The 24,807-nt window shown below is 45.7% G+C and overlaps 1 protein-coding gene across 2 annotated transcripts in view; it reads left to right on the forward strand.

Moving 5' to 3' along the window:
• CLUAP1 (clusterin associated protein 1) overlaps window positions 1-24,807 on the forward strand; it is a 62,245-nt gene that overhangs the window by 32,287 nt on the left and 5,151 nt on the right. For both annotated transcript variants that reach the window (XM_032704278.1, XM_032704279.1), the window contains exons 9-10: window positions 7,514-7,586; window positions 19,119-19,223. In XM_032704278.1, coding sequence (XP_032560169.1) covers window positions 7,514-7,586; window positions 19,119-19,223 — 178 coding nt within the window. The remainder of the gene's footprint in view (window positions 1-7,513; window positions 7,587-19,118; window positions 19,224-24,807) is intronic.

The following is a 24,807-nucleotide window of genomic DNA, read 5'->3' on the forward strand; positions in this document are numbered from 1 at the left end:
CAAATGTTTTCAAGCTGGAGAAATTGTTAAAAACAGGTCTGTAGTTCCTATGCTTGGGCTCTAAGAAGGCATAGAGAGGGGCTTGATGGTGCTGCCTTTTAATTTGGGTGAGAAATAAGAAATGGACTGAAGTGTGCATCAGCCACCTGGTGAAGAGGTTCTTTGCTGCAAGAAATGTGCCCTGTATTGAGCTAATTGATCTCAAGATAGAAGGCAGCAGATTCCATTAACAGTTCCTGGAACTGCCAAGTTCACCAAGAACAACTGCTCTTTAATATAATAAACACTCTCCTTGAAAAGAGTGACTAATCCTGACCCTCCTTCGAGCCTTGAGGCTTTGTGCTACCTCTGACAGAGGGAGAGGATAATTCAGGTGTCACATTCTAGCAGGGACGTGGCAGTGGCTGCTTTGTGGTGGTGAGCAAGACACCACTGCAACTACCAACTTCCAATCAATATTAATTTGGATGATGATTTCTTCAGACACTGCAAACTGACCTCAGGTTTACATTAAAGGATCGTGCACTAATTCAAATAAATTACACATCCAAACAATATCACTTGTCAGCTCGTTACAATAAAAATGTAATCCTTGAAGGGAATGTTTAATGAGCTGTTATTGAGTCATTATAATTCATCTCTTCCACAAAAGCAAATAGGAAAAACGGAGAGTTGTCATTATGGTAAATTTGCATTTTATGTAATAATGAATACAGAACACATTTGATTCACAGGATGAAATCCTCCTCTGTCAGGTTATTTTAGGCAGTTGGGAATTTGTCAGTGTTATTGCTGACTTGAACCTTCTCGGAATGATTTTGACTTGAAAATTGTGGGCAAAAAATGTTAGTCTGGTCTTTTTTTTCCCCCTTCTTCTTTTTTTCTTAGTTCTGTTTAGATTTCTCTCAGTGCTGGCAGGTGATTTAAAGGCCTGTCATCTCCACTGGTCTTATGTTGCAGTCTCTGCCAGTGCCTTCCCAATCCTTCTGTCTCTCAGCCCTCTTGAGCTGGGCTCTGCCGTGGGCAGTCACATAAATCCTCAGCACAGAGTTCAGTGCTGTGTTGTCTCTGATGTTCTGCTTGCTTGGCTCTGACCTGTGTGTGGTTCCTGTATTGCTCAGCAGTATTTCTTACATCACAGAACAGTTTGGGTTGGGAGGGACCCTGGAGCTCATCTTGTTCATGAGCTTTAAGGCCCTTTCCAACCCAAACTGTTCTATGATAAAAAAACCAAAACTCAGTGGCTCCTCCCTCCTCAGAAGGGAATGTTCAGGGCATTCAGGCTGCTCCTTTGTAGAGGGAGCACTCACTCCTTTTCACCTCCCAGCCTGTCCTCTCTAGGATGTCTGTATCCATTGGGAGCAACCCTCCAAATGTGGGAACTGGCCACCACATTCTGTAATCCCAGTGGGATCACAGCTATGTGCATTCTAATTCCTCATTTTGTTCCCTATGATGGATGAACTCCCAGGCAACTATGAGTAAGACAAGAGGGCATGGTCTTAAGCTGTGCCAGGGGAGGTTTAGGTTAGGTATTAGGAAGCAATTCTTTACAGAGAGGGTGATCAGCCATTGGAATGGGCTGCCCAGGGAAGTGGTGGATTCTCCATCCCTGGAGGTTTTTAAGCTGAGACTGGATGTGGCATCAGTGCCATGGGCTGGGAACCACAGCGGGGTTGGATCAAGGGTTGGACTTGATGATCTCAGAGGTCCCTTCCAACCCAGCTGATTCTGTGATTCTGTAATTCTATGAACTTGTGGTCAGGCACTTGAGGTGGGATCCTGCTTGTGCTGCCTTCACAAGGAACGTTCCAGAGCCTCCCCTTCAGTGTTCACAGTGCCCCATTCCTTGTCAGGCTGATCATCACCATCATCATCATCATTGCCTGACAGACCTTGTTTGAAGCCCCCCTCACAGGTCAACAAGCCTGATGCTAAAGGTTCTTCTGCCCCACTGTTTCAGGTGGATCTTCCCTCTCTCCCCCAATCTTCATTCCTCAATGGAATAAAAAGGAACAAACCCCAGAGCATTGCAGTCATGTCTAGTCAAGTGTAACTACAGCCATGTTCCAATTCAGAACCTAAAACTGGACATGAATTTAGGATGAGGTGTTTAACAGTAGCTCAACATCTAGGAAGGAACAGCTCCAGGTAGGCTGGTACTTGGTGCTTCCATGAACTCAGTCCCTCCCCTGTGTGTTGTCCCTGGCAGGTGTGCTCTCATCAGGAGTGCTGTCACATTCCTCACAGTTCCTCCTCCTCCTTGTATCTCACTCCTGCTGAATGAATGACAACACCCTCTTAAGAAAAACAGCTGCCATTGTGTAAGTGTGGCAGGAGCCAATCTCAACTGCTTTGTTCTGTAACAAAGCAGGAGCAGCTGCCAACATGAATAGTGAAGGTGAGGGTGAGGCTTTCAATCCAGCAGCAAATTGATTTGCCCCAAGTGCAGGGCAAGGCAGTAGGAACACCACTGTTCTCTAGCAAATCACTAGAGAAAAAAATGGAAGGAAACATTGTTTTCCCTTGCTAAGATGAAAACTTTTGACATAGAGATGTCTAGAAGACTTCTGGTATTGGAAGAATGTGAGAACAGAAGGAGTAGCTTAGGCAAAAATTGAAATGCTTGAATCCAAACGCAGAAAATCAATGAGCTTCAATTGTTGTCCTGTGCTTTTGGACTTATCCCCTTCCTACTTCACCCACTCCTTTCCCTTTTCTTCCTACTTAGTGGTAACCAGGTCTGCCAGCTGGCTGCAGGGCATAAATTCTTTGTATTCAGATGTTTTCCCCACACCTTTTCCAGGAAAACTTAGAGGTGAACTTAAAGCCTCTGAGCTGTTTTAAAGGATCAAATAATGCATCATTTTTATTCTTACTCAGTTTGAGCTTTGCTGCTTTGCTCTCTGCAGGGGCAGAGTTGTCTTCAGTCATGTACTTTTGCTAGTTAAAGAAGATTGAGGCACAGAATATCTGTATTACCTTATTCAAATTCCAGTCTACAAAAAGCAGACATTTGTCCTGAGTGCATTCAGTGTGCTGCAGAGACAGGTAACGTTTCTGTAACAACAGAAAGGGGGATGAAAAAAGCCCCAGACTTACTTGTTTTAAAAGCCTTTGTATGTCACCAAAAAGGCTCTGTAATTCCTGTTGCTATTTACTTGTGTCTGGGCTGTTGATGTGTCACCAGACAAGGGCTGGTGACTAAGGAGATCTCAGCCTGGTGCTAAAGGCCATGGACAAATCTCTGGGAATTAAAAGTAGTTCTGACTTGATATAAGGAAACTTTTTCACCCTTTGGGTAGTCATCCAGTAGAACAGGTTGCCCAGGCAGGCTGATCAGTCTCTCCCTTGGAGGTCTTTAAGATCCAACTCCAGCCCTGAGCACTGTGGTCTGATTGTGTTGCTGGTCCTGCCTGGAGCAGGAGGTTGGGCTGGGGCTTCTGAAGGTCCCCTGCAGCTGGAGTCATTCTGGTGCTCTCTGTTGGCAGCAAATCCTGCCTTGCTGCCCATTTCCCTTGGCTGTTTGCAAAGGGATTGTTCAGATTATTCCTTTGGGCAGATTTAAACCTAGGGGAAGCTGCAAAATGTATGAGGCAGAGGAGAATTTCCATCTCAGCAGAGATCTGTCTGCCCCTAAAGCAGCATTGATCTCTAGTACCTTGAAAGGCCTGGGAGTCCCCTCTGAGGGAGCAGATCGGTTCAGATTTTGAGTTAATTGGTATTTAAATTATATTAATTTGCCACTGTGGTTCCACAGTGTAAGCTACCACTTCCTTTGGGTAAAATTCACTCGTAGAGTAAGATCCATGGGGTGTTTCCCTGCTGCATTTCAGTCCTGCTTGTACACTGGAGAGGCTGAACAGGGGGCTTAAATATTGGCTCCTGCTCATCCAGCTTCCTGAGGTAGCCAGGTCATTCCTGCAGGAGCTCCAGGCAGTCCAGGCCACCTCTCTTTTTCCCTGGAGATGTCGCTCTGTCACTGCACAGAAAGTGGGGCTGGACCCGTGGACAATGTTGTGTGTTGGAAGAGCATCTGCAGCATTCCAGTCCATCACCCCCCTGGATCTTCTGCCCTGTCACATCTCAGCAGCCCTGGATCACACAGAAGTGCCAAGCCTAAAACAGAAAAACATCTCTGACTGTCACAGTCTTGGTTTTGCTGAGCTGATATAAATCACATCTGTTAAAACGGTGTGATGTGTGGGGAGTGGTGTCTGTGTCGAAGGTGGAAGCTGGTCAGGCCAAAAAATGCAGCTTTGATGATTGTGTAGGCATTCAAAACCTTTAAAAAATTAAGTGATAAATTCTGTTTGCTTTCTGGCTTTTTGGTCTGCCATCCCTCCTGCCCTCTCTTTGAAGATCTCACTTGTTAAGGACAGTAACCAGTAGTTCGCTGATGCTGTCCTGGTTCTGACTGGTTCAGGGCTGCCCTTTTAAACCAGGTTTTGTTGCTGCAGTTTTTAGTAAGGTTTTGCAGGTGTAGCCTGGCAGTGGTGGAGTGATGGGCTGCTGTTGGAAGGGGTGATGTACAGGCTCAGCAGCTCCCTTGGGCTGACAGTGGCATTTGACTGGCCATGCATCAAGTTATTCAGAAATCTAAACTGGCAGAAAATCAACATTTTTTCCTGCCATCTAGTCCCTGGACTGGCTTGTGATGAGATCAGCTGAGCTACTGGCAGCAGCACAAGTAAGAGGCTGGAGGAAAGGGGGAGAAGGGCTCATCTGTACCATGAAACATTCTTTTAGCCTTCATTTCTCTTGTATTTCAAATTCATAAGCCCCATCTTCTTAGCCCTGCTGTTCTCCCCACAACTGCAGCACCCCCTTCTCCCTTGTGCCAGTCAGGAGTTTGGGCAGACACATACTGAGCTGGAGTGGAGAATTTACCTGGCTTAATTTTGTTTGGATGGATTAGTTTTCTCCAGGTTTCTTTTGTGTCACTGCACAAGTGCTGCCCCAGAGCAGGAGTGGTAGAAGGGAAGGAGCAGGAAGCAGAGCAGGGAGGCTGCTTATTTGTCTGAATTGGAATTGCCAGCTTCAGCTGTCTTAATGTGTGCCAGGAATTACAGTATCAGGCAATGGTTGTTTCTGTGCCCATTATTTCACTGGGCTGTGAACATTCTGAATGTGCTTTCTGGGTTCATGAATTTGTCCCCATGACATTTGGGAAATGTCCTTTTCTTTCTGTCCCCTTTTTTTCCCTTCTCTGCCATATGCACTGTGTAAACTGCAACAGCCAGTGGGGTTGGGATTCAGATGGGTGACTGATTCCTCACATATCCGTTTGTCCCAAAGACACAGCAGTGGGGAGGCTGCACTGGGAGTGTTTGCTAGGGCAGGGGCAAGACTGGTTTAAATCACTGACCATCTTTAAATCTTGTGACTGACTGGGAGGAAGAGGTAGGGAAAGAAGAGAGCAACTGTGAGGCTCAGTCAGGAAATGTTGTGACCCACTGTTGGAATGGGCATGTTCATGGAGAGCAGAGGAGACTCTGGTAGTGGTTACCCTTCTCAGTGGAACTGAGCCGTGCAGGTGTGTGGCTGCTGTGTGGTGCAATCACAGAATCCCAGAATAGTTTGGGTTGGAAGGGACCTTAAAGCTCATCTCGTTCCACCCCCTGCCATGGGCAGGAACACCTTCCACTAGCCCAGGTTGCTCCAGGCCCCATCCAACCTGGCCTTGGAAGGAGGTCACCTGTACCATGGTCAGCAGCCTGGATCAAGGAGGCAGGAACCTTTATTGGCCCACTTGCCATAATCACACCATCCTCAGCATCCCTGCACCTTCCCTCTCCTTTCATCTTTGGCCCCACTCTTCTGTCCTCCCTGTCACTTGTTCCTTTACAAAGGAACTCATAAAGAACAGTGTCCTCAATAGAATGTTTCAGCATGCTTGTGTCTTTTCCTTCCTTGTTCCTGCAGATGGAATTAGCTTCTCCTTGCAGAATATTTTCCCATCAGTTTGGAGGTTTCAGTAATTTCTATTGATGTGGGTTGTGCTGGAGTGTCTCATTCTGTGTGATTGGGCATCCTGACCTTTCAGCTCTGTCACCCTGGACACTGTCACACCTGGTTTTGCAGGGTTATTCCTAGGTCCAAAGGATTCATTAGCAGCCTTCCCAGCATCCATGGATGTCTCTGTTAGCATTGAAGAGGTTGTAGAGCAGACAATTTGTGTCATTGTCCAAAGCAGATTTTTGGATCAGAATTTATTCTCTTGAGAGAGGCAGTGAGCTGGTTTCTCACCAGGCACAGATGACATCTCACTTCTTCTTACCACCTGTAAACATCTTCTCTGCAGGCTTTTCCAGCATGAATATCAACCCCCAAGTCAGATATTTATGCCAAGTTGTGATGTCTCATGCCAGTCTGTCCCCAGACCTCTGTTTCCAGCAACTTCCTCATGTGCTGGATGGGCCTTGGAGGTTCCTTTCCCAGCTTCCATACCGTTGCCAGATGTATGGAGACATTTCCACCTGAAAGTGTACAAAGGTTGTGCTCCATTCAACCACTTCCAGATGCTGTTCTTGTTTTCCTGCCTCTGTCCCATGGATATTCTAGATGAGTCCATGTTTCCTTTCCTCAAGTGCACTGTAAATGTGGAGGTGTGATCATGTCAAAGCAACTGGTGTTTTTAATTATATTTTGCACAGAAAAATCAAAGGCTCAGAAAAATCTTACTTCAGTCCATAGTTAATTAGCTTTCCTTTGCCTGACTGGAATTGAAGAGATTAAAATTAGGAAAATTTGTGGTTTCAATCAGCTCTTGCCACCTGTTTAGTACTGTAGGTTTATCAGCACCTAATTCTGTGCATTCATATCTTACCTGCTGTATCATGTTTAGTTTGCTATTCAAAATTTAAATTTAAGCTAGAGGTCATTAAAAATACATTTTTCTGTCTGATGCTGCAGTTGGAATAGTGTGATTTTCTCATGTCATTGACCTTCATTTGAACGGTTCTCCTTTGCACCTGAATACTACAGTGTGGTACAATACATGGCTGTACTCTGACAGCTTATTGAAAAGGTTATTTACTCCAGTTTTGTTTGCATGCTTGGAAATGTGTGAACTCATTCTGGTTTGGATGTGTGTTAGGAAGCTGCAGTCATTTCACAAACCACTTCTGGTTTTTAATGGAGTATTGGCTGAAAACAGGTACCAAAGCCTGCTTTCCAAAGAAAGCCACTTGCCTGCTGTAGTAGTTTTCAGTGGGACAAAGACAAATGAACTCATTTTCCATGCAATAAGTGATGTTTCACCCAGTGGGAATGTGTAGTTGCCTTTCAGTGCTTTATTTGACCTGGGTACACACTTTATATCCTGACCCTCACAGTCAAAGTAGGAGCTGCCACGTTTCAAACAAGACCTTTTTTACATAAAATTTATTCAATGCTGACATTTTCTAGTCTCATTCTACCTGTGAGTGCCCTGAACTGTTGTGGTGGGACCATCCAGTTGGCTCCTTGAGTGTGGCAGCTTTTCCAATCCAGTTGTTGTTTCCTCTTGCAGGAAGCAGCAAACATGTTACGTCTTATGCAGAACAGGCTGAAGGAGGAGGAGCAACACCTGCTAAAGAGTGGAGGTAAGTGGCATTTCTTCACCTCTGGTGGTAGTAGAGAAGTTTGGTTGTTTTTTTTTTCCCAGACTTACTCTTAATTAATTAGAATTCTAGCTGAGGATCAGAAGGGAGTAACAAACTCTTGAGGTTCTGTAAAAAGCTCACAAACAAGATTTTGCTCCTTTTGAGCTAAACATCAGCAAAAACTTCCTCATTGATTGCCCCTGTGAATTTAATATTGCAGTCTGTGCACTTTTACTTGATAGTGGGAGAAACTAGAAGGAAGGTTAATTCTCAGGATCAGAGGGAGAGTTCACAGAAGCTGACATTTGAGTAAAGATATAAAAGTTGTGCTTCACAATTTGCTTGGTGGCTGAGATTTTCAGAGCAGGCTTATGAAAGAGGAATTTCACTCATTTTTGCCCATCTTTGATCTCATATCAATGAGATAAAAGGTGAAGACATTTCAGCTGAAATATAGGATTTGTAATATAAATTACAAGAATGTGGAATTGTGTCAAGGATTCACTTGAGTGAAAAAGTTCAGGTCCTGCTGTCTGATAGTTTCCAAGGTAAGTAGGTTTAAGAGGACTGTCATCACTCCTCAGTAATTGGCAGTGTGAAGTATAAAGTGAAAATTTGCTAACCTCCTTTCTCCTTATCTGTGGATTTTACTTGGAAAACTATTCTGTCATTTTGCAGCCCTGAAATAAAAGCAACTTTACCTTTTAGTGAGTGATTTAACTGCCACCTCAGAACGTGATTATGACTTCTAATGAGCTAAAAATATTACAATAACACATCTTTATTCAAGTACTTAATTGTCATAATGAGTATTCATTTTAGTGATAGAGAGCACCAGGAACCTGTTTTCCAGAGCTGGGCTCATTTATTGACTGTCCCATAACCTTGGCCAATCGAGTCATCTCTGTCAGCACAGGCTGTGGGAGTTTGCAGAGTTGTAACTGAGACAGTAACTTTGGCTCTTGGATGCTGTTTCCCAGTCATGAGCATGGAGGTTAATTTATGGGAGGTTGTAAAGCTCCCTGAGACCACATGTAGAAGTCAGGTATGTAAAGTAAGATACACAGGTATCCCCAGAAACACCCAGGCAGTGGAAAGAATTCAAAAAGTTTATTTAGAAGGCCAGACCCCACTCTGTTCTCATTATTAGTTAAATCATACCCTTTATACAGTTCAAACCCAAGGGATTTGCCTTGCTAAGAGAATGCAGAGGTTAGTTATGTAAGTGGCACGGTGTCCTGTTAGGGATGTGTTTACAGAAGAGCTGTGTTAATCCCAGGATCCTAATCACAAGAAAAATACATGTTTTGCACAAGACAAAGAGCAGCAGAATCACTGCAGCTTTGCTTGTCCAGCCTCTCCCAAGGTTAACAGTGCAATGCAGTCCAAAAATAGGGAGCAGCGGGATGGAATTCCTGCTGGAGAGGATTCACAGGAGACCTACAGCCTGATCTGGCAGTGATTTTATCAAGAGGACTGTGGGCATGGGGGGAAGTGGTATGAAGTGCTACATACATGAGCACTTAAACCTTCTTTGAGTTCTGTTTGGATTTTGAGTGGTACATCCTCCTCCTGAGATAGGATGTGCCCTGTAACGAGCCAGTCACAGGGAATATTAAAAAAGGGCTTTTCTTCACTGTCAGAAACATCTTTCTAAAGTAGGTTTTGGGAGGGGAAATTACTTCACAGAATCATGGAATCACAGACTGGTTTGGGTTGGAAGGGACCTTAGAGCTTCACCTACCATGGGCAGGGACACCTTCCACCAGCTCAGGTTGCTCCAAGCCCTGTCCAACCTGGCCTTGGACACTTCCAGGGATCCAGGGGCAGCCACAGCTGCTCTGGGCAACCAGTGCCAGGACCTCACCACCCTCACAGGAAAGAATTTCTTCCCAATATCTTGTCTAAACTGACCTTTTTTTCAGTTTTAAACCATCACCCCTTGTCCTGTCACAACAGACCCTGCTAAATACTTCATTATTCCACTTGGAGTTCTGAGTAATGCCTCCCACATGAAGCAAAGTGCTTTTATCCTGAATTTTCTTCCATCTTTAGTTTGTTGAGAAACTTAAGACTTTTTCTGTCTGGGCCTTCAGCCCAACAGAGACATTGTGCCTGTTCACAGGACAGCTGAAGTGGACCCTGCTCTGACTTGGTCTTGCTCATGCAGTGGGTTCTGGAGATGGAGGGATGAACATCTGCTCTGCTCAGTGCAGGGTGGGCAGGCTGGTTTGGTGTCTCCCAGTGCCCTAAGATTCTCTGGCTGAATCTTGGTCCAGGGTGGTGAAATGAATTTCATTTGCCCAAATGCATTGATTTCCTACCCAGAGGGGTAGCACAGGCCAGCACCTTCTGCAAGGGAAAGGGAAGGTTCTCTCTCTCTCATTACACTTTGCCCCTGAGAGCTGCAAAACACTTAATGAACTTCTTCTAAACTGCCTGGGCTGGCACCTGGTGATAAATTTGTTGCCATTAACTGATAAAAGTCAGTATCCATCCTGCCCCTGTAAGAACTCTTTGCCTACCTGCTAATTGATGCAGTTCTTGTATTGTCTGCATCCCTTGACCTTATCTCCTGCTAATTTGGTAGCAAGGTTCCAAATCAACAGTTCATTTCTCAGTGCAATACAGTTGCAGGAATCCTGGAAGCTCTCTGTTACAGAGTTTCAGGCTGAACTAACAGCAGAGAAGCCTAAATCATGTTTGTTATCTGAGTTGTGCAGGTCTGTGTTAAGGATATAAAAAGTCCAGGGATATGTCGTGGCATCACATAAAATGGGCAAAAATGTTTAGGATAATTGATAAACAGTCTGGTTCTTTTTTTCTTTTGCTAGCATGCATTGCAAATCAGCTTTGATTTCTGACTGAGCATCTCGATAAAAACACTGCACAAAAACAAAAAAAGCCAACACTAAATTATATGAAAAATATGAAAATGACATAAAGATTTTGAACTCTAAATACAGATCAAGCTTTGAGTATTACCTACATGGTGAAAACATACACAGTTAAGTATTTGCAGCAGTATAGAAGTGTCTTTTGTGCTGAGCAGTAAGGAAATTGCTGTTATTTTTCTAATCTTTGCTCTCAGAGAAGCTGAGAGAGGATGTGGTGTCTCACACACCTGCTGCCCGGGTGCCACATCCAGGGCTGGTGCCAAATAAAAAAATCCAGTTGCCTGAAACTCAGGGCTTGGTTTCCTTGTAGTTAATGGTGAAGTGACTCTTCAAACATTGTATTAGACAGTGCTGGGGTGAGCACTGTGCAGGGTGGTGGCAGAACCAGGTCAGGTGTGGTTACTGGATGCTCTGACATAGATTGTGTGAGAGAAGGGGGCAAGGAAGGTCACTGACCACAGGATGTTTTCTCAGGCTCACCCAAGGTTGTTTTTTGAGCAAAAAGGAACAAGTGTGAATGTTACTAGACTGAAATACAGTTTTCCAGAGTAATCAAATTATTACATTTGCAGATCTTTTTTTCTCCTCACTTTTTTACACATATTTTCACATGCATTTTCTCACATTCTTTAAGAGGTTTGGGTTTTTTTCCAATTTAAAAGCAGACAGTGTAGAATCACAGGATCCCAGAATGGTTTGGTTTGGAGGGACCTTAAAGCCCACCTCCTTCCACCCCCTGCCATGGGCAGGGACACCTTCCACTAGCCCAGGTTGCTCCAAGCCCCGTCCAACCTGGCCTTGGACACTTCCAGGGATGGGGCAGCCACAGCTTCTCTGGGCAACCTGTGCCAGGGCCTCTCCACCCTCACAAGGAAGAATTTCTTCCCAATATCCCATCTAACCCTGACCTCTGGTAGCAGGAAGCCATTCCCTCTTGTCCTGCCCCTCCAGGCCCTTGTGCAAAGTTCCTCTCCAGCTCTCTGGTTTTTCCTCTATAAACTATATTTTTAAATAAGTAAAATATTTTGTTTTGAAAATCTTAAAAAAGAAACCCTTTGAATTTTTCAAAATATTTCCTTCCTTTCTTTTGGCTAGTGCTGTGCCCAGGATTGATTTTAATTTGCAAAAGTATTTGCTGTAAAACTAAATTTTTCACTGGCTATGGCACTTTCTGTTATGCTGCTTCAGTCAGCCCACCCTGCATCCTCTTGCTTGGTGTGTAGAGTGGATAAACATCCACGTTCCACAGCTTTTGGAAATCTGCACTACTTCAGTTTTGTTCAGCCATAGCCATGGGATTAACTGATGCTCCTGGGTCCACCCTTTGTGCTCCAGAGTTGGTGCTTTAAAATCTGGCAGCAGAAAACAAAAAGCCCCATTGCAGTAACTGTGGGATTTGAGGTGTAGCTGTGGATCACTGGGTAATTCCTGGATGATATTGCTGATGCTCAGCATTGTCACTGCAGGGTGCTCAGATCATCCATCTTCCTGTAACAGACACTTGGAACTAGTCCACAGGAGTCTTGTGTTGTGCTTGTTAGATAATTGCAAATTCACGTTCTAATTTAATAGTACTTTGAAGGGTTCTTGGCTTGTTAGAAATATTATGGTCACCAAGTATGACCTCTTGATAAAATTGGTCAGAAAATAACTACTTATTCCTGTGCCAAGATTGCACATCCCAGTTTAAATGGAGCTTGTCATCAAGAGTTAATTTTAATTATTTCAAGTGAGAGAGCTCTATTGCTTTTCCGGGCAGTGGTTAATCACCCTTACTAAAATGGGATAGGCCAGGTTGGACAGGGCTTGGAGCAACCTGGTCCACTGGAAGGTGTCCCTGCCCATGACAGGGGCTGGAATGAGATGAGCTTTAAGGTCCCTTTGAACCCAAACTATTCTGGGATTCTTTGATTTTAAAATGACCAAGCAAGGTCAAAAATGTCACTTGGACCAACCTCTGCAACCTCCTCGTTGCTGTTTGTTGCTGTTACTACCCAGTTTTTCTATCCACAGGGCTGAATATCCAGGCTTTCCAGACCTCTGTCAGTAGCTCTCAGTACCAGGATGAATTTTTCCTGGAGATCAGATGACACATCTCAGTTTTATGCTAAGGACAAAGGATGTACCCTCCTGGAATTTCTGTATCTTTTCCTTCACATTGCAGAGCTGTGGGTGTATGAGTGTTCAGGCTGATGCAGAGCCTGAAGCTCTTGACTTTGGTGGGACAAGAGTATGGATTTGGTAGAACTGAGGCTTTCAAGTGGGTGCTGAGCTTCATTCTCTCTTGAGTCACCCCCATTGTTTTTTCCTGTTCCATTGCTTCCTGCTATTTATTAGCTGGGGTTTATTTTGGATCAAGTGGCTGTCAGTTGCCCACTTGATTTTTTGAATATCCTGCTGAATCCAGTAATTGCTGCAGAGCCAGTTGCCTGTGTTTCCAAAGCAGTGATTTTTGTTATCAAATTGAACGTGCTGAACAGCACTGACATCTAATTCCAAAGCATATCAATAAACAGTGTTGTCTGTGCTCATTACCTTCACCACAGTAGCTTCTTATTTTGCAGCTGGATACATTTACTTGAATATTGATGCAAACTACCCACTCTGTAATGAAATCACTGCTAAGTTATTAAATCATGCTGTTTTTTCTTCAAGTGTTGCAAATTACCAAAAATTAAATCATTTAAATACAGTGTTGTCTGTCCAGGTATCAGCTCTGGCTTTTTGTGGAAGCAGTAGGTGTGCTTTGGAACAAATAACCCACTTGGGAGAGCTTTGCAGTGGAACCAGGATGTACTTTTTGTCTCTGGACAGCTTTAAAGGAAACTAATTGAGTTGACTGAAACCCACCCTTATGAAATAGAAATGAAAGGCAAGTGGGGTTTATAATCCCAGTGTATCCTCTCTCAGCTGGGCTGATATTCTGAGAGTGTTCTCTGAGCAGTGGAGTCAATCACAGCAGTGGGGACTTGGGTCAAACACAATTTACAGAGTTGTTCTGCTGATTACCTTTTCACGATGAAAATACAGGAGCTTCTTAGAACCCCAGCCCGAAGCTTCTGCAGGCAGCCAGCTTGACCTGAATCCAGGTACATGGATTGCTGAATAATAATAAATAAGTTTGTTGTGAAAATTCAAATAATCCTCCTTAAAGCCATATAAATCTTATAAACCAGCTCCATTGCAGTGGGTTTTGCACTCCATGTACCAGCACGTGGCAGTTTGTGACAGTATGTTTTATTATCTTCATTGCTGTATGTTGGTCCTAAGAAAGATCCATGTTTTCTCCATAAGGAATGTTCCTTGTCTCCCCAGAAGTGGTTGTAGGTTCTGTATGCAGTGTTACACTGATGAGATTGTGGCTTCTTCTAGGGCAACAAGTAGTTTCTTTGTGTCTGTTGTAGGAAACTTTGTGCATTGTTACCTTTTTATCAATACCCGGAAGATTTTGGTGAAAACTGGGCACGCTGGGCATGTACAATTTGGATGGTGAACCCTGCAGTCTTCTGGCTGGGATGGGTCACACACAGCATTGGACTGGTCTGATGTATCTTGTGTATTTAAATAATTTTTTAGCTCTGTGTTCTGGTTCTGTGTCCTTGGGATTTTGGCTCAGCATGATTCTGTTCAGCTGATAACTCAGATTTTAAATGGGCAGAGCCAGGTTTGGTGATAGCAGCCACTGGGCTAGATTAGAGCAATATATTTTTTTTTGTAAGTGAAAAAGGTGCTCGATGTCTTTGCAGGAGTGAGCAGGAGGCAGGAGTTTTGCTATTGCTGAATTTGCATTTGCAGCTGTCACCTTCCTGACCCCCTGGCCTGAGTTCAGTGTAGTGATGCTCCAGGTGGGGTCTGTGCCTTGGGATTTCAGCCTGACTATTCAAGGAAAATCCAAACTCTCGCCATAGATCTGTAACAGGATTTGTTTCAAAGTCACAACTCAGTGCTTATATAGGAGGATATTCTTCCCTGTGAGGGTGGGGAGGCCCTGGCACAGATTGCACCATCCCTGGAAGTGTCCAAGGCCAGGTTGGACAAGGCTTGGAGCAACCTGATCTATTAGAAGGTGTTCCTGCCCATGGCAGAGGGTGGGACTGGATGGATCCTTAAAGTTTGAGTTAGTGGGGGAGAAAGGTAAAAAAAAGAATGTGAGAAAGAGAGGATTGAGAATAGCAGAGAATGTGAGGGAGAGGAGAAAAGGGTTGGGTAAGGGGAAAGAAAAAAAAGGGCTGCTGGGAGTTGTTGTGGCCAAAGTGCAGGACCTGGCCACTGTTGTGGCCTGGTTGAACCTCATCCCCTTGGAATCAGCCCAACTCTCCAGCCTGTCCAGGTCCCTCTGCAGAGCCCTCCTGCCTTCTAGCAGGTCGACACCCCCCCAGCTTGGTGTCATCTGCACATTTACTAACGGTTCACTCAATCCCCTCATCTAAATCGTCAGTAAAAACATTAAACAGAGCTGGGCCCAACACTGATCCCTGGGGACACCACTGGTGACGGATCCCAGCTGGATGCAGCTCCATCCCCAGCACTCTCTGGGCCCGGCCCTCCAGCCAGTTCCTAACCCAGCACAGGGTGCCCCTGTCCAAGCCTGGCTGCAGCTTTTCCAGGAGAATGCTGTGGGAGACAGTGTCAAAGGCCTTGCTGAAGTCCAGGTAGACACATCCACACCTTCCCCTCATCCACCAGGCAGGTCACCTGATCATAAAAGGAGATCAGGTTGGTCAGACAGGACCTGCCCCTCCTAAACCCGTGCTGGCTGGGTCTGATCCCTTGTCCATCCTGTAGGTGCTGTGGGACTGCACTGAGGATGATCTGCTCCATAACCTTGCCAGGCACTGAGGTCAGATGACAGGCCTGGAGTTTCCCGGGTCCTCCTTCCGTCCCTTTTTGTGGATGAGTGTGACATTCACCAACTTCCAATCATCTGGGGCCTCCCCAGTGAGCCAGGACTGTTGGTAGATGATGGAGAGTGGCTTGGTGAGCTCTTCCACCAGCTCCCTCATCACCCCGGGGTGGATCCCATTTGGTCCCACAGACTTGTGAGGATCCAAGTGGCTCAGCAGGTTGCTGACTGTTCCCTCCTGGATTACAGGGGGGCTGCTTGGCCTCCTGTCTCTGTCTACAAGCTCCAGAGGCCCCTTGTCCTGAGGACAACCTGTCTTACTGCTGAAAACTGAGGCAAAGAAGGTGTTAAATACCTCATCCTTTTCCTCATCTCTGATAACTATGTTCCCTTCCATGTCCAATTAAGAATGGAGGTTTTCCTTGCCCCTCCTTTTGCTACTGATGTATCTGTAGAAGCACTTTTTGTTATCCTTAACAGAAGTGGCAAGATTGAGTTCAAATTGTGCCTTTGTGTCTCTAATTTTCTTTCTACATGACCTAACTATATTCCTAAACTCTTCATAAGTAGCCAGCCCTTTTTTCCATAGTCGGTAAGCTCTCTTTTTTCCCTTAATTTCCTTCAAAATCTCTCTGTTCAGCCAGGCTGGCTGTCTTCCCTGCTGGCTCACCTTTCAGCACACTGGGACAGCTCCTGTGCCTTAAAGACTTCCTTCTGGAAGCATGTCCATCCCTCCTGGACCCCTTTGTTTTCCAGGGCTGTTTCCCAAGGTACCTCTGAACCAGCCTTCTGAATAGACTGAAATCTGCCCTGCAGAAGTCCGGGGTAGAGGTTTTATTGATGGCCCTCCTTGCATCCCTGAGTGTTGAAAACTCTATTATTTCATGGTCACTGTCTCCCAGACAGCCTCTGACCACCACATCTCCCACCAGCCCCTCTCTGTGAACAGCAGGTCCTGGCAGGCTCATTTACCAGCTGGAGCAGGAAATTATCCTCTGTACACTCTAGGAATCTCCTAGACTGCCTCTTCTCTGCTGTGTGGAGTTCCCAGCAGACACCCAGCAGGGTAAAGTCACCCATGAGAACAAGGGCTGGCGATTTTGAGACATCCACCAGCTGCTTGTAGAATAATTCATCCCCCTCATCATCCTGGTTGGGTGGTGTGTAACAGACTCCCACAAGGATGTCAGCCTGGTTGGCTTTCCCCCTGATTCTGATTCACAGGCACTCAACCTTATTGTTACTGACTTCACCTTCTACAGAGTCAAGAGACATGTTATATCTGAGAGTCTGAGACCAAAAAAAGGTTAAAAAAAAAAGGGGTTTCAGAAAGGTAAGTAAAATTAACCTCCATGGAAGTAAAATTTAAGCTCCATGTTGTTCCAGCTGTGCCCTTGTCCCAGTCCTGTCCCCAGAGGGGTGTTAGCTGGGTTTACCACTTGCAGCAAAGAGCTCTGGCTGCATTGTCGTAGAATCAGGGAATTATTTGGGTTGGAATGGACCTTAAAAATCATCTTGTTCCACCCCCTGCCATGGGCAGGGACACCTTCCACTAGCCCAGGTTGCTCCAAGCCCCATCCAACCTGGCCTTGGACACTTCCAGGGATGGGGCAGCCACAGCTTCTCTGGGCAACCTGTGCCAGGGCCTCCCCACCCTCACAGGGAAGAATTTCTTCCCACTGTTCCATCTAACTCTGCCCTCTGGCAGAGGGAAGCCATTAGTCCCAGCTCAGCTGGCAGTTCATGCTCAGGAGGTCCCAGCAAGGAGAAAAAAGCTCTGGCCAGTGGAGCTGGCTAACAGGAGCACAAATGACAAAGCCTGGAAGGGAGAAATTGCTCCTAAAAAAAGAAAAGAAAAAAAAAAAAACCACAAAAAAACAAGAATGAGGGTGCTTTAGTAGCAGTAAGAGCCATCACAGGTGTAATAAACTCATTCTTTCATATACAGAGCACAAACCTGAATCCTCATGGCTCTTCCCAGGGAGTTTGCCTGTGCAAAGGCTGAACAAAACCTCATTTTCTTAAATGCCAGGTAAACAGAAGCAACACTGAGGTCATGCAGCAGTGAGTGATTCCCTCACTTACCAAAGAATAAAGTGCAACACAAATAGAAATTGTAGCTCAGACTGCTGGAGCCTTGTAATCTTACCAGGCTATCAAATACTTCCCTTGCCATTATTATTTTGTCATTAACTTAATATTGAATATGAAAAACATGATGGAAAAATGTCTAATATTTATATGTTGTCTGATAATTAAATATTGCAAAGATGTGTCAGCTCATTACTAATCCTAATTAAAGTAGTTATTTCCATTTTCATCTCAGACGTGTGTGTAATTAAATGTACCTGGGAAAGAATTGCCTATTTTCTCTAACTAATCAGCAGCAAATGTTGCTGTGCTGGGTCCTCCCCTGGGTCCTGTTGGGTTTGGGCTGGCACTGGTAATTCCATGAGCTCCTGCAGCACTGGGGTGTAGGATCAGCTGGTGTGGAGGGACTTGTCTTTGTCAGGGCAGGGTCAGGTTGGATCTCAGGAAAAGGTTCTTCCCCCAGAGGGTGGTTGGGCACTGACCAGGCTCCCCAGGGCAGTGGGCACAGCCCCAAGGCTGACAGAGCTCAGAGAGGGCTTGGACAACACTCTCAGGCACAGGGTGGGATTGTTGGGGTGTCCTGGGCCGTCAGGAGTTGGACTCAAAGGTCCTTGTGAGTTCCTTCCAACTGAGGATATTCCATAATTTCATGATCTGCACATGAGTGAGGACAGTTCCAGGCGTGAGGGGAGATGAGGGTCCAGCACGTCGGTGGAATGATTGAAGGGGGAAGTGAATCACAAGCGGCAGTAGCTGGTCTTGGTGAGCCAGGAGCTTGCACAGGCAGGCTGGCATGAGCAAGGAGAGAGGGAAGGAGCTCATGGATAGAAGAAGATTTCAATGGAGCAGAGCCTGCTTCAAACTTTCCCCACATTTCTGCACCAACTTTCCATCCGCTGTTTTATTGCAGACCAGGCTCTGAGGGGGATCAGTTTGGTTGGCTATGCATGTGGACCTTCAGGTGGGACTGACCTGGAGAACAGTCTTGCCCTTGTCCTTGCAGGCCCTTCTAAGTGGCTGAAAACTTCTGTCATCTTTTGAAACATCTGAAGGACAATTTAATACAATTCCTTTAGATTGGTTCCAGTTTGGTGACTGGGACTAAGGGACTAAATAGGCTTTACTTGGGGTAGGGAGAAGGAAACAAAGGCAGAAGATGGAAATATTTGAAGAAGTTCCTGCATCTTGGGAAGCTTTCCTGTCTCTCCAGGCATCTTGTACCTGCACTCATATATCTGGGGATGTCTCACTGTGCTTTTCTAACCTATGATTAAATGAAAGACAGAGACTGAGGGGACAGGTTTTGATATTGTTTGTGCCAGGGTAAAGACCAGGAGATGTGTTAATAACTTCCCAAAAACTTTTAAAAGAGTTTTATCTCTAAATCAGTTGCTGAAATAGCACCTTCTGACTGCACATTCATACAGCACATTTATGGTACAATCTGGGATTGTCCCAAGACAGTTGTTTATAGTGTGTGCTGCTTTGGCACTTACGTGCAGAAAGATTTCTCCTTAGGATGTGGATATTGGCTATTTTCCTGTACTCTTCAGTAGAGCCAATGCTCTCTGCAGCTGCATTTTTAATTAATGTTGTGCTTGAACAAAGGTAGTGACTGCTGGTATCTCCTGTGCCCAACTGCTGCTCTGAGTCATGGCTTGGTTTGAGTGATATTAACCAGCTGGTTTTGTTTTTAACCAGGTAATGATGATTCTGACATCGACATTCCGGAGGATGAAGGATCTGACAGTGAACTGGAAGGGCAGATCATGAAGCAGCACACCAGCACAGAAGCTCTGCTGCAAGGTATCCTAACCCACCCTTCCTTGCCTTTATTCAGAAGGATATGCTGGAATTACCTGAGTCACTTCAGATGTGAGAAGACCCTGTTGGAGTTCAGGACGTTGGCACCACTCAGTTCTCAGGAGCTGTAGGAGGATAAAGCCTTGTGGAGAAAACAGTGGGTTTGGGGGAGCAAATTAAGGATTATTTATTTACTGGGGGAAAAATCACTGTGTGAGAAAAAAACTGCCTTGGTATTGTCTTAGAGATTATTGAAGTAGCTTCATACAAAGCCTCAGGAAAGCAATGCCATTTCTCATTGCAAAGCATTTATTTCCCTTTAGCTGTTGGCACTTGTTCTGGCAGAGTCTTTTTCAAAAGGAGACCTTCAGCGAGTCCATAAAGCCACCTGCACTGATATGGGCACAGGGTAACACACCTGAGCTGCTGCTTTCAGGGAAGGATGTCTGGCTTCTATCCTAGCTCATGTGGAGTGGAATTGCAGCCTCTGGTGCTGATCCCACTGGAGCCCTGCTCAGAAGAGTTACAGGTCCTGGTCTTAGAGGAATTACTGGGGGGGTGGTGTCTGTGTTTTACTGATGTGGGAAAAGAATTGCTCTGCTTAGTCTGGAGTCAAGCAAAATACACTCAGGAAATCAGGTTAGTGCTCTGTGTTAGCAGTGAGGGATCCTGAACTGCCAGCAAAAGCCTCTCTGGGGTCTGTAGGAGGTGCCTGTGTAGGGAATTTCATGTGCCACCACTTCTGCTGGAACCTTAGATAAACTTCAAATATGTGGAGTTTTTCTGAGTGGAATTCTCTCCCCTCTCTGAGACCAGAGGAAGAAGCTGACATTCTCAAGTCAATGTAATTCAAGCACTTTTTTCCTCCTTTCCACTGTTTTTCATAAAAATAGAGAAATCTTAATAAGTGCTAGAAACACTGATATTCCCTAAGGATTTTTACATTGCCATTTCTCAGGGAAAGGTTTGTACATTGATTTTAGAGCTTTGGAAGTGACTGTGTCATTGTCTGTAACTTCTGTAACTTCAGTTCAGAGTGCACCATAACCTGGTGATGTCAGCCATCTCTTAATACCAGTTTTAAGAGTAAAAAGCTTTATTACAAAAGTTGTAGATTTTGTGACAAGTAGAATTTTTTCTAGGAAGAGCTTTGTTATCATTAGTTACGCTTAATGGAGACTCAAAATGAGGTTGTCAGACTTAAGCAATTCAAATCTGAGTTGTTTTCTCTGCTGTGCTGTTTAGATTGATTTCTGTGCTCCTCTGGGTCTCCTTCTGGTGTTTAGTAAACTACTACTGGCAGATAATTATCCTCTTGACTTGCTGTTGCTCTCTACAAGTCCCTGACAGGAGAGTGGAGCCAGGTGGGGATCAGGCTCTTCTCCCAGGGAACAAGGGACAGGACCTGAAGAATCACCAGTGCAAAGTCTTGTGCTGGGAATGCAGAAGCTGCCATGCTGGATCAGGCAGAGGGTCCATCTTCTCTCACCACCACTGTCTGAAAGAAAATGTCTGGGGAAGAGTGTAGGAACTTCCCTCGGGTTCCCTCCTGCTCTCAATCTGTTTCAACCTCCACGAGTATTTCCTGAGCCAGATGTGGCTTCCACAAATTTAGTCTAACCCTCAGCAGATTTATTCTCTCCTAAGAACCTGTCCAGTCTCCCCTTGAACTAACTGGATTTTTGTCATCCATACTATCAGAAGTGGCAGATTTTGAGGTGATGTTGTGATTATGTGTGCAGATCCATCTTTCCAGCCTCTTGGACCAGTCTGAAATGCATTTTGGCATCGTGAGGATCTCTCCCCTTCCCGGTGGCAGCGGTGCCAGACTGGGACACACAAGCTGGCACACAGGGCAATGCTACAGAATGAAGCTGGATCTGCCCTTGCAGATCTGTGGAACTGTACCTGTCTGTAGTAAATCACCCTCTATTCCACACTGCCAGGGTCCTTCAGCTCCTGTAAACCAGTTATCTGAATGCTTCAGCTCTTGTTTACTTTTATAATGTTGGTGTTAAGGGGAATTTTTGTCCTGTCCAGACCACAGAGACCATTTCACCACTGAGACAGGAACAACTTCAGCCTTTTTTATGTCTTTACTGTAAGAAGACAGCTTTACTAAACTCTATTTTTCAGCAGTCAGTCAGTCCAAAGCCACACAGTGAGAGAGCAGCTCTCTTGCAGCCTCTTGCTTTGGCAGACCTGACCCAGGGAATCAGTGTGATGATGATGTGCTGATGAGCTGGGCAGTGAGGGCAATGAATGCCTGTGGTACCCTGGATGCTGGGGAAAGGCTGCAGAGGCTGAATTATCCCTCTTTTTGTTTTTAATCCTTTAGGGAAAATGGAAGCTTTGACATAGAAGTCTTCTCAGGTGAGCCTACACAGCCCTGTTTCCAAACCCCTCCTGCTGAAAAGCAGGAAAGTCCTGTTCTCAGTGGAAATTGTCAGACTCCACTTGTGCAAATTCTTTCTCCAGCTTGTGGCCGTGTTCAGATTTCTGCCACAGAATTTCTAGACTGTTTTCCTTCCCTTTTAACTCCCCTAGGTGTAGAAACCAGAGGTGTGAGATTGATACACAGGAGAGTGGAGGGATTCAATTGGGAATGTGCAACAGCTGCCTGCTTCTTGATGGATATCTTGTTCACATTGAGTTCCTGTGGCTGTCACCTGCCTAATTTTTAAAACCACATGTTAAATAATAGTCTATTTTCTCCTTCCGTCTGGTTCCTAAGGGAAATTACATCTCTGAGCCCAAGAGATGTATGCAAGTACATTTATCTTTACAAATACAAGGTGGTAACAAATCTGCAGGTTTTCTCAAAATGTTGCATTCCTCTCTGTTGTGGAAATGAGTGTTTATTAAAAAAAAAAAATCTGAAGCCCACTGCAGCTGTGTGGGCATCACTCAGATGCTGTGTGATCCCATCCCTGATCTCTCAGATTCATCCACAGGGACAGCTGCCTCTTACCAGCACACAGCTGAGTGCAGGATGTTGTCTCCCTTCCCAAGTCATTCCCCCCAACAGTCTGTTCAGAAACCCTTAAGAAACAGCCCTAAGGTTCTGCCCACTGCTGCAGAGTGCCTGGAGCTTGTGTTTTTAAAAAAGAACAGAAGAAAATGTCTTGTTCAGAGTCATGCGACACTGAAGTGCCCCCAGGGAGGATTTGCCAAGGGTGCTGCAAATGTAAACTTCTGCCACAGGCTCAAGTGTCCTCCTGGTGTCCCAGCAGGGCCAGCATGGCAAGGCCTGAGTCTTAAAAACATCAGGAATCTGCAGGGGGGCTTCCAGGTGCTTTTTCAGAGGCCAGATTAGATTTGGGTATCCTCACAGAAGGGAGAGCTTTAGACCCCACATGGCATAAGGTGGGCAGAGGTGAGTCAGGAACAGCAGCTGTGACACAGGCTCTGCTGGGCACTGAATTCTTACCTTTCCAGTCCATCAGGGATTTGGGAATGTTGTTTGTAACCCCAGAGCTTCTCTGAAAATCCCTGTCTGATTTCTTGGTAGTTATCAAAAAGTACAGAGCAACAAAAGAAATCTCCTCTGCCCTGGCCAGCTGCTCTCTTCCTGATGGCTCCTGAGGAGCCCTGGTGTTTGCAGGCATCTCCTGGCACGTGTTTGCCTTAATCCAGAGTCTGTGGAGGTGAGGTGAAAGGGTCTGGCTTTCACACATTCCATGGTGGTGGCAGAGGGAGAAGGCTGGGGCACAGGGAGTGGGTCTGGCCGTGCATTGGCAGGATTCAGGTTCTCCAGCTGTTTGAAGGTGATATATGAAATCAAGGGGGAAAATTGCAAAAGTGCACCTGCTCAGAACACCTCAGAGGACTCCACCAAACTGATCCTGCTTTTAGAACTTAAAAATAAATTCCTTCCCTTGTGAACTTCCTCAAGGGCGATTTTACTCTGACTGGGGCTTTGTGCACATGGCATATGTGGGTTCTTGTGGCTGTGCTCCTGGAGGGAATATACTTTTCTGGTAAACCAAACCAAGTCCTAATTGTAAAACCTTATAAAAACATTTTGGGGAGTCAGATTAGTCTCTTATTCCTTGCCTCTTCAGGTCAAATGGGAGAGAAAAACAGTGTTTGAGCCACAGATCTGATTGTCAGAAGGCTGATGTAGCTGCACTTATTTTCCTGTATTTCTGTGTGGATCTCTGCAGATTCCTGTCCCCCAGATAAGAGTCTTTGCAGACTTTAGTTCCCTGATATGGCAGCTGTTGGGCAATATTACTAGGCTCATGTAGCTGGGGAAAGGGGGCAATCAGGTATATTTGGGAACACTGAAAAGGGGCCGTGTTTGGAATTTGGAGAAATTAATTTGTCTTAAATTAAACTTTTTTCCTCCTTCTTGGCATCTGCTCCCTGCAGAGCTGTCCTTGGCTGTAGGTTTTGTGTCAGGAGGTGCTTCCTGGAGGAAGGAGGTGTTGCTGTGCACTGTCAGCCAGGCCATCATGACACTGGACCTGGTGGAAAAGGAGGAAGGAGGGGCTGTAGCTCTTAAATCATGGGAGACAGGTCCCTCACTACCAAGTGGATTTCCTTTCCATGGAGGTGTAAGAAATAAATTAAAGTGTGCTCACCTGGGCAGCACCACAGCTCCTCTGTGGTGAGCTTAAAGAACCCCTGGATTTTGGCAGTGCCTGGAAGATGTTGCTGAGATCAGAGCCTTGTGCTAAGGGAGGGGATTGTCCTGCTCTGCTCTGCCCTGAAGTGCCCTCACCTCAGCTCCTGAGGCTGTTCTGGGCACCATCATATCAGAAGGATCTAGAGCTGTTGGAGGGTGTCCAAGGGAGGGACACAAGGATGGGGAAGGTTCTGTAGGGGAAGGATCTTTGAAGCAGCTCAGGGCTCTTGGTCTGTTCAGTCTGGAGAAGAGGAGACTGAGGTCAGACCTCAACAGGGTCTGCAGCTTCCTCATGAGGGGCAGTGGAGGGGCAGCTCTGAGCTGTGAGCAGTGACAGGACCCAGGGAAGGGCTGGAGCTGTGCCAGGGCAGCGTTAGGTTGGGTGTCAGGAAAAGGTTCTTCCCCCCAGAGGGTGGTTGGGCACTGACCAGGCTCCCCAGGGCAGTGGGCACAGCCCCAAGGCTGCCAGAGCTGCAGGAGGGTTTGGACAACGCTCTGAGGGACAGGGTGGGATTGTTGGAGTGTCCTGGGCAGGGAGTTGGACTCAATGGTCTTTGTGGGTCCCTTTCAGCTCAGGGCATTCCATGATTCTGTGATAAAGAACACAGTGCCCAAAGCACACACAAATTAGAAAGTTCAGGCCAGAGGTTTATCCCAGTTTTCTCTGTGTGGAAGGGGATGTGTTGTGGAGGGAAGGGAGGTGTCTTCTCCAAGCTCCTGCTGGGAATTTGCATTAAGTACTAGAGACTGCAGATCTGCAGACTGAGCAAAATGTTTCAGCTGCAAATCCACCCCTCCCCTCCCCATGGGCTGGCTGGACCCCACAGATTGTGTGTCTGTTCTTGCTGTCAGACGCAGGGTTAATGTGTACCCACTGTTCAGTGAGAAGCTGGAAATCATTCCAGTCCTGTGGCTCCATTGTAGGAAGCTGCTCGGGCTGGTACAATGGCATATATC

This window comes from Chiroxiphia lanceolata, chromosome 16 (assembly GCF_009829145.1).
Source record: "Chiroxiphia lanceolata isolate bChiLan1 chromosome 16, bChiLan1.pri, whole genome shotgun sequence".
In the NCBI taxonomy this organism is placed as follows: Eukaryota; Metazoa; Chordata; class Aves; order Passeriformes; family Pipridae; genus Chiroxiphia; species Chiroxiphia lanceolata.